This window comes from Vulpes lagopus, chromosome 5 (assembly GCF_018345385.1).
Source record: "Vulpes lagopus strain Blue_001 chromosome 5, ASM1834538v1, whole genome shotgun sequence".
Lineage (NCBI taxonomy): Eukaryota > Metazoa > Chordata > Mammalia > Carnivora > Canidae > Vulpes > Vulpes lagopus.
Window position 1 is genome coordinate 96,241,442 of NC_054828.1, and position 12,897 is coordinate 96,254,338.

The following is a 12,897-nucleotide window of genomic DNA, read 5'->3' on the forward strand; positions in this document are numbered from 1 at the left end:
TCGCAAATAAATGAGCAAATGTGTACTTACGTTTGATCTCCAGTTTGGTCCCTTGGCCAAAAGTGAACCACAGTGATTTCCCTTAACCTCTATCTCTACAAAAACCTGCCTTGAAAAGGTAGCAAACCTCTCTCCCCATTTACCCTAAATTTTGATTTGGAAATCTTAACAATTAGTTCTCAGCTAGTCTCCAGTGGAATAATTTCCCTCCTCTGTACTTAATCTGGAAATGAAATTTGTTTTATCCCTGACATGTAACTAATTAGAACGCATGAAAGGGGGGGGGGGGAAGCAAACCCATTAGACAGAAACAGTGAAGAATTGGCTGAAAAAAATACTTACGTTTTATCTCCAGCTTGGTTCCCTGGCTGAAAGTGTAAACACAATAGTTCCTCCTAACTTCCCTCTTGTACAAAAACAGAGTTTCCTTTTCTGACAATTGAGCAAGGCTCTCTTTCGAACATATACTTATGCTTGCCAGTACAGTTCTGAAACTATCGCTTAGACAAGTTATTCTCACTCATTGACTGAGTCTTGTTCTTCACAGAAAATGGGAGACCAATTTTCACGTTTGTTTACATCCTCTGTTCTGGAAGATGTCGGAGTCTGGCTCAAAGCGCCCACTTATATAGATCACAGGTATGGGGATGGAAAGACACAGACAAGTGAGGAGGGAAGGTTTGGATTTTACTCACGTTTGAGCTCCACCTTGGTTCCTGCTCCGAACGTCCGCCACAGTGATAGCTCCTCATTGTGTCACTGGGCAAAAACCTCCTCGATGAAGGGGAACCGAGCTCTGGTCAGCTGCTGAAGCTTCACTGTTTCCCAGCAGGTGTGGAAAGCCCAGGACTTCCCTGACAGAGATTATTTCCTTAAATGAGATCTAAAATCCTGAAGAGGATGTATTTCTTGTGTCTGTGGCCCGATGGTCCCCTTCTTTAGCAATCTACCATATTATATGAATGGGTATTTATTTATTCACTCATTTATTCATTGGAAAGTAGGCTGAACGTGAATTACAAAGAAAACTAACAAGTTTTAAAACCTGCACTCTTTTATGCCTTCTCTTGGCATGGGGGGCTGTTGCAAATGATGAACTTCATTCAAGTGTAATTATGGGATTCTAGTTTCTCTCAGTTAAGAATAATTAAAGAATGTCTTCCTATTTGAACCTCTCCTTTGCCATGATGTTGTTTCAAAAAACATCTGATATACATTATATATCATATCAAGGCCCATGTTTCACTTTTTGAAATGTATTTTGACATTAAGCTATAGATGACACGTACAAAGATCAATAGAGATTTTCTTTCTTTCTTTCTTTCTTTCTTTCTTTCTTTCTTTCTTTCTTTCTTCTTTTTATTTCTTTCTCTTTCTTTTTCTTTCTTTCTTTTCTTTCTTTCTTTCTTTCTTTCTTTCTTTCTTTCTTTCTTTCTTTCCTTCCTTCTGAGAGTGCTGGTAGAGGGAGGGGCAGAGGGAGGACTCTGTGCTGAGCACTGAGTATGGAGCCTGAAGCAGGGCTCAATCCCATGACCCTGAGACACCAAGACCAGGACCCCAGATGAAACTAAGAGCTGGACATTCAACAGATTGAGCCACCTGGACACCCCTAAAACAAAGATCAATAGAGCAAAAAGTACACCTTACATAGCCAATTGTCTGTTGTCAGAGGGGTATGCACCACGTTCAATGACTTGAACCAAGTGCACACTGTCTTTGGAGCTGCCAGGGAATCACGGCATGCCATGGTGTTTCCACAATAACCCCATCAAGGATACTGAAGATATCGTTTTAAGTGCAGCTTCATTAAATTCAGTCTTGTTTCCCTCTTAACCTTTCATCTCCACCAGAGCATACATTCCCCCCACCATCCTCAATTCCTTACAGTTCTTCTATGGCTTCCAGCTCTTATAAAGCTCTCTCTCTCCTTGGAAACACCTTTGCTCACCTGCATTAGCTTGTGAACAATGAGTTCTTTCTTTCAAAATTCAAATCAAGAGACTTTCTCTGAGATCATCCCCCAGCGAGTGACTCCATTTTGCAGAGCATAGATGCAGATCTTGAACCAACCCCTAATTTTTCTTATCTGCTGTCAGATTCTTTCCACCCTAGTGGATTGTTAATTGTTTGATGTTTCATTGTCTTGTATTTGGAAAGTCCAGTCTGCATCTTTACTTGGCAAATGTTCAACAAACATTTGCAGAATTAATTAAAAAAAAAAAACCCTAACAATGAATAGTTGAAAAACAATAATGGACCAGAGCTAATAAACTACGATAGACCAAGGACTAATACTGACCACTACAAATAGTAAGTTTAACAAGAGAAATTGTAACTGTAATTCTGAAGGGTAGGGGTAAATTTCCTTGATTCTGTCACTAAGAGTTGTGCTGTTGTCTTTAATAGCAATATCAACAATGAATCTTACCGGACGATGAGGAAAGGCAGGAATCTTGGAGGTAGAGAGAAGAGAGGAATTGGCAAGTGGACAGTTAGTGTGCAAAATAGATGACTGAGGACATAGTCAACATAGATCCTAAAGAGGATAGAGTGATTTTCTTTGCAGAGATATAAGCAATACAAATCATTGTACTTGACATTTATTGAGCACTTACAAAGTGTCAGACATTGTACATGCATAATACTGATTTTACTGAGGAAAGGCAAAGTGTCAATAAACTAGTCAGAGGTTCTTTGTACATAAGAGTGTTGGAAATAGAAATTTGGGGGGAGCATTCCAACAAACTCATCATTGAAGCTATTTCCCATTTGGCCCCCAGCAAAGTTAGATTGTAAGAATAAATTCTAACTGCTTGTGGAGAAGAGAGAGAGAGAGAGAGAGAGAGAGAGAGAGAGAAAGGGAGAGTGAAAATGAGAGAGACACTGAATGCCCACCTGTAAGTCATCCCGAAAACTATTGGTAAACTGTCTCACTTCTTTCTTCACATCAAACTTTTCAAGAAACACCACTTTTACTTTTTATTTGGCATAATTAACCAGCCTATTTGGAGAGGTCCACCTCACTTACACCTAGCTTATCAGGGACACGTGGCATAATTTTGCTCTTTCCAAGGTTTAAGAGATGGCAGCTTCCTTACCTGGCTCTGGAATATTTGTGTCTGATAATCCATCCTGAAGTCCGTGGTTCAATGTTTTTTCTAGCTCATCAATCACAGCAGAGTCCAAGGTAGGTGATTGTTTTTATTTATTTCAGCTTGACTCCTCCGTAGGATTGTGATGGCTGTCATTTGTACTTGCTTTAAGCTGATATCCCACAGGTGAAGACAAAATTCTGGAGTCCACATTCAGTGGTGCCTAGAACTCGATCAATTGCCAGTCTTCCGGCTAGAGTGCCACAAACTGACATCTATCCTGAATTCCTAAGGGGTAAGGATGGCCCCATAGCTGAGAGGAAAGGAGACAGAGGAGGTTACTTGAGAAATTCCTGCTTCCTTGCTGTTTTGGAGCTGTGTCTGTTTCCACTCATCTCTGAAGAAAGAGGTGCTGAGAGAAGCAAAGTCCTTTGCCCAAAAACGTGCATATGTTTGTGCCATAAACATGACCCAAGATTTTGGACCTGCTTGGGAAAATATAGATGCTTGTCATGTTTCCAAGAAGACATCCAGGCTGCAGATACTCTCTGACTTGAAAGAGTGAAAGAGAAAATAGCAGTGCCAGTGCCAGGTTTTATTATCCTGTAGAGGCTCAGCCACCCAGATTTACATATCAAGTGTTGTGATTTCTGGTTAGTTATACAGGTGATGAGTCCCTTGAACTCTGCCCTGGAGTTTCCTGTCCGCCTTCGTTTGTCCCCTTGGCATCTAACCCTAGCCCTATGTCCTCTCTCATCCTACCACTGAGAAACCCATCCTGGTCAACTAATGTGAATGGGCTAGCTCTGGATGCATTTGTGAAATCGATGAATTCAGGCTTGGTTCTTCCTACGTTTTTTCTTCTTTGTTGTCAAACCTTCAAGTCTCTCATGGGCCCTCTTCTACTCTACTGCCTGCTGGCTCAGGACCCCGCCCTGACTGGCACCCATCCCCCATCTACCACCCAGTCTTGCTCATAATGGGTAAGGATCTGAGCTTTGGATCTTTTCTGCCCACTGTCTGACATTGCCTCATACCTTCAACATGTACAGTTCTGATCCCATACAGTAAGATTCCAATCCCTCTCTGCTTTCTGTTCCCATTAGCTCTTTGGTCCAGTTCCTATGGGTCACTTGGTTACCACTTGACCTAATACTGTGCTGCTCCGCTTCCTGCCCTATTATTTCTGTCCTTGTGGGTAAAATAATATTCTAAAAAATCTTTTTTGTCTTTAGGTTTTTCTTTTTTTAACAACCAGCATTGTTATAGAATGTATGTGTTTGATCCATCATCTTAATTTGGGTCCTCCTTTAATTGGCTCCTTTGAATTCCAAATAGGGTTAAACTAGGCTGGCTTTTATCTCTCCCTCCCATCCTAACCAGCATATACATTTAAGGGCTATTTGTCTTGTACTGGTGAAAGAGAAAGCACAGATCATTCCCTTCTCCATCCTCCCCCCTCCCACCCCCCAAGGTCCTAATTATCTTGGCTGATACCCAGAGTTCTGAACAAGACAGAGGATGGGAAGAGGGTAGGCCTACAGAAAAACAAACACACAAAAATAGCAAAATGGAAACCCAGCTGATTGAAACAAAGAATAATTGGACTTTTAAGTTGAATATAATGGATCTGTCTACCACTTGCTCAAAATCCCCCTTGCAGTTACAGAATATAAAAATGAGAAAAAATTTATTTTGTGGTTGGAGAATCATGAAGGGTCCGATCAGCAGAAAAAAAAAACATTTATGGAAAATCACAAAGATTTATTTTTTTTTAAGATTTAAATTCTGTGATTGAATTGAGGGAGAAACTGAGATCTAGAACCATCCATTCAATTACAAAAATAGGAGGGGTGCTTGGAGTAGCCAATACTAGTTTTCCCCACAAAGCCCTGGAAAACACACATCTCAGACTTATCAGGGACCAGGCTTGGCGATGGGATAAGGGTGGGATGGGTATACTGACCAAAGTGGGTAACACCTATGCTGCCTCCACTGAGCTTGCACTGACTGACCCTTCAGGCCATGGGGATAGTGATGGATATAAAAAGGAATAAAGTTACAGGCATTCAAAAGCAATAGGATAAAAAATTTTCTGGCAACTAGGAGAAAAAAATGGACAAAGAAAATTAAGCCAATCTAGCAAAATTCAGGAAAAGGAAATAAAAAATAAAGAGGAAAGTATTAGGTAAATAGAAATATAAAATAAGGTGGAAAGACTAAGTCCTAATAAAACAATCACAAACTATAATAAATGCTGTTAAGTTATTCAAACTTGAAAATGAGGCAAAAAGATGACTATCAACAAATAATCTCTCCTTGACCGAACTCTACTCAGGGTCCTCTGAGCTCTTTTCTCAAGTGGGCACTAAATTTTGGGCTTCTGGGTTCATCTTTGCATTGTCCAATTTTAGCAAGAATCCTGCTAAGTTAGTATAACTTGAATCCCCCTCCTTGATACCTGATTGTGGTCAACATCTGATGGGCTTCTTCAGCCTTCACCATCCCCAAGCAATGTCTTATCACCCTGGCTTACCTTCAGCAAGAATCCTGTTAGGTCAATTTAATCAGATCCTTCCTTAAACTGAGTGTCTTCTCTTAGCCATTTTCCAGCTATTGGCTACAAATTCCCACTTCTCCTTGAGTTGGAATGGGGTCCAATCTCTCCCTCCCACTGCAGAACCTCATTGCAGTGGTCCCCCCACATTATCTTGATTATCCTAAGTTTGCCTTACTTATCTTCAGCCAATGTCTTGAGTAATTGTTTTTTTTTAACACTATGTGTCTTTTCGGGGTTATTTGACTTGCTGGAGAAATAAAATTTCTTACATTTAAAAAAAGATTTTATTTATTTATTTGACAGAGAGAGGGAGAGCACAAGCAGGGGGGAGAGGTGGGCAGAGGGAGAGGAAGAAGCAGGCTCCCAGCTGAGCAAGGAGCCCGATGCGGGGTTCCATCTCAGAACCCTGGGATCATGACCTGAGCCAAAGGCAGATTCTTAACTGACTGAGCCACCCAGGCGCCCCTTACATTTCTAATTACAACTGATTAAAAACTGGATTTCAAGAGGTTGGATATTAACCTAGAGAAAACCGGTGTCATGAAAATAAATTAATTTTGTCTGAAGAGACAGCTCTAATGCTTATAGTCTTATTGCTGTGTAGGACATTAACCAGTTTTGCATCTTACTTAGTGATCTGATTCTGGCATTGAAAGGTGTGTGTGTATGTGTGTGTGTGTGTGTGTAGACATATGTCTTCCTTTGAACCAGCTTTATAATCTGGTCTTTTTTTTTTTTATCATCTGGTCTTATCATTAATAAGTTAAGTGAATCTTTGACACATGTTCATAATATATATGCATGACAACTTTATCTTAATTTTTTGAAAAACTTGTGCCTTAAAGCTATAAACGGGAAAATTTTCACAATGGAAAGACAAAAAAGAGTGAACACTACACACAAACCCAGCCATATGCTACTTACATGAGATGGGTCTCAAGCAAATACATAAAATGATCAGAGCAACAAATGTAAAAGAGGAAGATGTGTCCAACAACTGCTGACAGTTGGGGCAACAATATATAATATTAGCAACGGGGCAACAATATATAATGTTAGCAACATCAAATTAGAAGAAAGAGCACTTTTGGGGATGAAATCTAACATGGTAAGTGACACATGACAACAATCGGTTGTAAGACTGAAGATCCTAGACTGTGGAAATACATTTGTATCAGATTGAGGGTTTTTGTTGTTGTTGTTGTTGTTGTAGTATCTTCTGGGAGTCATGGCATCAAGGCAGTGGGTTTTGTGACTGCCAGTTTTCCTAAGGACAGGAGATGGGTGGGTCTTGGGACTCAACGAGGGACCATGTCCCTTGGGACCCAGGGATCAGTAGGGGCTGACAGAAGGGCTCTGGTGGTGGTAGCTGGAAAGGTGGGGAGGGTCAAATTGTAGCTGATATCGTGTATGTTACTGGAAGGGCAGTGCCTCCAAGCCTCTAATCTCTTTTCATGCTCACAAGTGTTCTTGTAGCAGAAACAGTCTGGCCAGGTTGCAGTTATTACATGGAATGAAATGATTTCAATCTATTGTGTCCTTTTCCTCAAAACTCAGTGGGTTGAGAATTTTGTTTAGCCTAGCTTGAGTCAGACGCTCACCCCCGAGCTAGGAGATAGTGGGGACTCATGACATTCTCCTCTGTCAGTCAGAAAGGAGAAATTCCTCAAGAGGTCATATCAGGGAGTGCCTGGGTGGCTCAGTGGTTGAGCGTCTGCCTTTGGCTCAGGTCATGATCCCGTTGTAGGATCTGTCCTACATCAGGATCCCTGCAGGGAGCCTGCTTCTCCCTCTGCCTGTGTCTCTGCCTCTCTCTCTGTGTCTCTCATGAACAAATAAGTAAAATCTTAAAAAAAAAAAAAAGTGAGGTCAGTGTGCTCTTAGAAAAGGCAGGATGCAGTTAGGAAATGGAACGTCCTTTGTTGTCTGTTCCTTCTTTGTATTGTGAACCCAAAGCTGGTGAATTACAATATTTTGACTATAGATGAGTTCTTACCATTGTGCTTTCAGTGGCAAACAAATGTCTGGCATCCAGACACATATACATATTTATTGAATAAATGAATGCAATGGATAGGATTGTTTAGGAGTCCGGGCAATTGGTTTTCTCTTTGCTCTGGTGCTCTCTGGTCTTGAGTATTTTCTGAAATCCTGGAAACTGACTGTGGTGCTTAAACTGGGATTGTCTTCATGACAGCTGACACTGAAGCCCTGTTAGAATGAATAGAAAATAGACTTGGTGCTTCCTTGGAGGGGTTTTGTAGGTCGTGGACTGTTTGAACTGGAAGAAGCAAACTGTCTAGCTTCATTCATAACAAATAGGAGAAAACTGAGTCTTTAAGGGAGGAAGTGATTCACTCAAGGCTACATAGGTAGAGAAGGACTGGGATGGGGGAAGAACCAGATGTCTTGCCTCCCAATTAAAGGACCTCCATTACATTTCTTGAGGCACTTGGCAAAATATTTGCAGACCAGGAAAATTCTTTGCACAGTTGCCATCTGGTCCAAGTTGGAGGGGACTTTTTAAATACATTTTCTGAAATCTAGTGAAAGAATGAAAAAAATGACCCCATGCAGCAAGGGCATACATTTCTTTCTTCAGCATGACAGCTGCTCTAGGACTCAATCAGGATACCAAACATAATTTTTAAAGCTGGAAAGAGCTCTAAAACTATTTGGGTTTTATGATTGAGGAAACCCAGGCGCCCTTAATGATACTGAGGTTGCAGGCACACAGTCAGGGTCTAAACCTTTGCTTTCTGAGAACCAGTTCAGGTATTTTCACTAAATGGGGCTGACTGAGCCAATCTGCAGAATGCTTCCGATTGGGGCAAGAATAATCATTAGGAAAAAAAAAAAAAGAATAGTCATTAGGCTGATGAGTGCATTAATTAAGGGCAATAATAGATATGATCCCAAGCTTGAGCAATTTAATGTACTAGAAATATATTTTTCATGTATAAAGTTCTGACAGCAGATGGTAAAGTTCTCTTTCACGCTGTCCCTTAGAGACATAGGCTGACAAAGGCTGTCTTCAGCATAAGGCTCCCAGCGTGAATTGCAAGACTACTGATTATGAAAGAAAAATCAATCTCAGAATCACTGCCACTGAATTGGGCTGGAACCAGACTAATATGGAAGCTTGGGGATGAGGAGCTTTATATACATAATAAAGTGCTCCATTGCTGCCAATTAATTGATGGTCACTTGAGAAGCTGAAAATGGGGTGAACACAAACTCTCTAAGTAGGTCGTGTAATCACTTTGGTGATGTAGTATTTCCCATACTTCCCACATCCTGCCTTCCTTAATGGGATTTTGTAATCATTCTAATCTTTCTGCTAGCGACCCAACAACTTCAGGCAAGTGACCTCATCCCGGTAGTTCTGTATTCTCCACTGTGCCTTGATACTGAGTATTCAATGATTGCTCTTTGAGTTGAATGCTACCAAACAATCAAAGAAGAATTTGTACTCAGTCTTTCCAAACTCTTTCAAAGAAATTAAAGAGGAGGGAATGTTTTCAAACTCATTTTATGAGGCCAGTAGTACCCTAACATAAAAACCAGACAAGGACGTTGCAATAGAAGAAAATTACAGGCCAATATCCCTGATGAGCACAGATAGAAAAATCCTCAACAACATCTTAGTAAATTGAATTCAACAGTACATTAAAATCATCATACACCATGGGATTTCTTTATGAATGAAATTTCTTTATAAATGGGATTTATTCCAACTTCCTAATTGGAAAGGAAAAAAGTAAAATTATCTCTTTATTTGCAGATGACATGGTCCTATACATTGAAAACCCTAAAAATTCTACCAAAGAGCTGTTAGAACCAATAAACAAATTCAGTAAAGTTTCAGGAAACAAAATCAATATACAAAAATCAGTTGTGTTTCCACACACTCATAATGATCTATCAGATAGAGAAATTAAGAAAACAATCTCATTTATAGTAGCATTAAAAAGAACAAATATAATCCAGCACCATGAGAGGACACATTTCTGTTGTTTAAGCCACGCAGTTTGTGGTGCTTACTATGTCAGCCCTGGGACACCCATGCAGGTGCAGAGACCATGAAGAGGATCTTGGGGTCTGAAGAATGGCAGAAAGCTGATTGAGTTTTCTTTTTGTGTGTAAATCACAGACCAGGCACTGGAGAAGTTTGTAGCCCAGAAACACAAATAGACATAGGTGGATGCCGGCTCTCTCTACAGAAAGACTAGGAAAGGGGCAGCCTGGAAGACCAAGACATTTAGACAATGTCCACAGAGACAGCCAAATGTCACAGAAAGTGTCCCACCTTCACTTATGCCAGTAAAGATCAAGTGGGGAGCCTAGCAGCTACCCTGACCAGGCTGTAAGGAGGTGCCTGACCACCTGCAGGGATGGTGTCTGAGAGGTCTTAGCAGGGCTTTCATCTCTCCTGGGTAGTGAGGTGGTGAGGATGACCATCCCCCAGTGCCAGCAGAGAGCACACGGGGAGCCTGGCACACAAGGAACTCCTCTCCTGTGTCTTAGTCTGTTGGTTGGGTTGCTATAGCACAAAACTATAGATGGGGAGGGAAGCTTATAAACAACAGAAATATAGCCCTCACAGTTCTGGAGGCTGGGATGTCTAAGATCAAGGTCTGGTAGATTTGGTGCCTGATGAGGGCCTACTTCCATGGCTGTCGTTCGGCTGTGTCCTCACAGTGTTAAAAGGGATGGGAACTCCTTGATTCTTCTCTTATAAGGGAATCCCATTCTTCTCTTATAAGGGAATCCCATTCTTGAGGGCTCTGCCCTTTTGACCTAATCACACTCAAAGTCCTCACCTCCAAATATGGTAACCATGAGCATTAGGTTTTCAACTTAAGAATTTGGGGGGGTGCGGGGGGGGGGGGGAAGAGATGGAGAGGAGCCTGAGTTCTGGGGCAGCAGTTCTATCCCTGAACCCCTCCCCCAGGTCCTGTGTGGGAAAATACACTCCCTCAAGTCATCAGGCTTCTCTGGTTAGATTCCAACCATGGGTGGTCACATGAAATTTCAACTATACAACTTTCTAATATTTTTCTTGCATTGAGGATTGTGAGTTTGGTCTCTACCTTTTTTTATGTTGAGTCTTTGATTTTGGTTTCAAGATTATCCTCGTCCGATGACATGATTTATATTTCTAAAATTTTTTTTATTAATTTTTATTTATTTGTGATAGTCACAGAGGGAGAGAGAGAGGCAGACACAGGCAGAGGGGGAAGCAGGCTCCATGCACCGGGAGCCTGATGTGGGACTCGATCCCGGGTCTCCAGGATCGCGCCCTGGGCCAAAGGCAGGCGCCAAACCGCTGCGCCACCCAGGGATCCCATGATTTATATTTCTAAATGATGGTGACTTGCCCTCTTTTACTATCTCCTGTATAAGTTTCTTAAAATACAGAGATTTTTTTGAGGTTTTGGTAAAACTTTTTTTTTAAAAAAATTTTATTTATTTATTTATTTATTTATTTATTTATTTTTTTAATATTTTTTTAAATTTTTATTTATTTATGATAGGCACACAGTGAGAGAGAGAGAGAGGCAGAGACACAGGCAGAGGGAGAAGCAGGCTCCATGCACCGGGAGCCCGACGTGGGATTCGATCCTGGGTCTCCAGGATCGCGCCCTGGGCCAAAGGCAGGCGCCAAACCGCTGCGCCACCCAGGGATCCCAAAATTTTATTTATTTATTCATGAGAGACACACATAGAGAAAGGCAGAGACACAGGCAGAGGGAGAAGCAGGTTCCATGCAGGGAGCCGGATGTGGGACTCGATCCTAGAACTCCAGGATCACGCCCTGCGCTGAAGGTGGATGCTCAACTGGGCGTCCCAAGTTTTGGTAAAACTTAATTAACCATACTTTTATCTGGATTTGGACCTTGATTTAAGCAAAATTATTGTAATGCCAGTGTTTAGAGACAAAGAAGTTTGAATAAAAACTGGGAATTAGGTAATATTAGAGACTTCCTTTTAATTCTGTACCATAGTAGCATAGTAGTTATTTTAAAAAGCCCTCAGTTAGGGCAGCCCTGGTGGCCCAGCAGTTTAGCCCCGCCTTCAGCCCAGGTCATGATCCTGGAGACCCGGATGGAGTCCCAGGTCGGGTTCCCCACTGGGAGCCTGCTTCTCCCTTGGCCTGTGTCTCTGCCTCTCTCTCTGTGTCTCTCAGAATAAATAAAATCTTTTTTTTACAAAATTCCTCAGTTAGCAGTGTACTAAAATTCTTGACGGGGCACCTGGGAGGCTCAGTGGCGGCTTGATGGATTGGCTTCGAAATACTCCAGTGTGTGCATGTGTGTGTGTGTGTGTGTGTGTGTGTGTGTGTGTGTGTGTTGTATGTGATCTATCTTTGTGGTTGGCCATTTCTATAAACATTAAAAATGAAAATAATTAGAAAGGAACAGTGTCACATTGCTGACTGACTCACTACAGTAAAGTCGGGGTGCAGTTGTGAAGTTCTGCCAGTAGACAGCAGTGTTATAAACCCAACAAGCCTATATTCTTTGAATTAATGGGTCTTTCAGGGATCCTTGAGGTTTCTAAGTAACAGGTGTTTTTAGTATTACAAACCAGGTCAGATTTCATTTCATTTTTTTTAAACAAAAAGTCATGGTAATATTAGATGAGAAAAAAAAATCAGGCACAGAGCAATCATAAGTTATTTTTTAAATAAGTGATTTATAAATCTTATACAGAATTTAGGTAGAATAGTAAAATAAAACCCCTGTAAAGTTATTACCCCTGTATAAACATTTGGTCTTTCTCTTTCCTTCTGTCTACTTCCATCTTTATTTCTCCATCTCATCTGCTTATCTGTATTTTTAACATTCATATTTTTTTAAAGATTTTTTTATTTATTCACTCGTTAGAGACACACACAGAGAGAGAGAGAGAGAGCGGCAGAGACACAGGAAGAGGGAGAAGCAGGCTCCATGCAGGGAGCCCGATGTGGGACTCGATCCCAGGTCTCCAGGATCACGCCCTGAGCCAAAGGCAGATGCTCAACTGCTGAGCCACCCAGGCGTCCCAAACATATATATTTTTTACTTAGCATAAAAGTATTACATGTATTTTGTATATAAAATATGTAAACGTTTTATATATGCACTTTTACCAATGATTTTGGACTTTGTTTTCTTTTGAAGATTTATTGATTTATTTTAGAGAGAGAGAGAGGGAGAGAGAGAGCACGAGCAATGGGAGGGGCAAAGGGAGAGGGAAAGA

General features: G+C 41.1%; 1 gene segment (V, D, J or C); it reads right to left on the reverse strand.

Annotated features, from left to right (window-relative positions):
- The window catches only part of LOC121490794, a 54,314-nt gene that overhangs the window by 3,986 nt on the left and 37,431 nt on the right, over nt 1–12,897 (reverse strand). Inside the window, 1 exon segment of the V gene segment in view lies at nt 31–68. Within this exon segment, the coding sequence occupies nt 31–68 (38 nt within the window).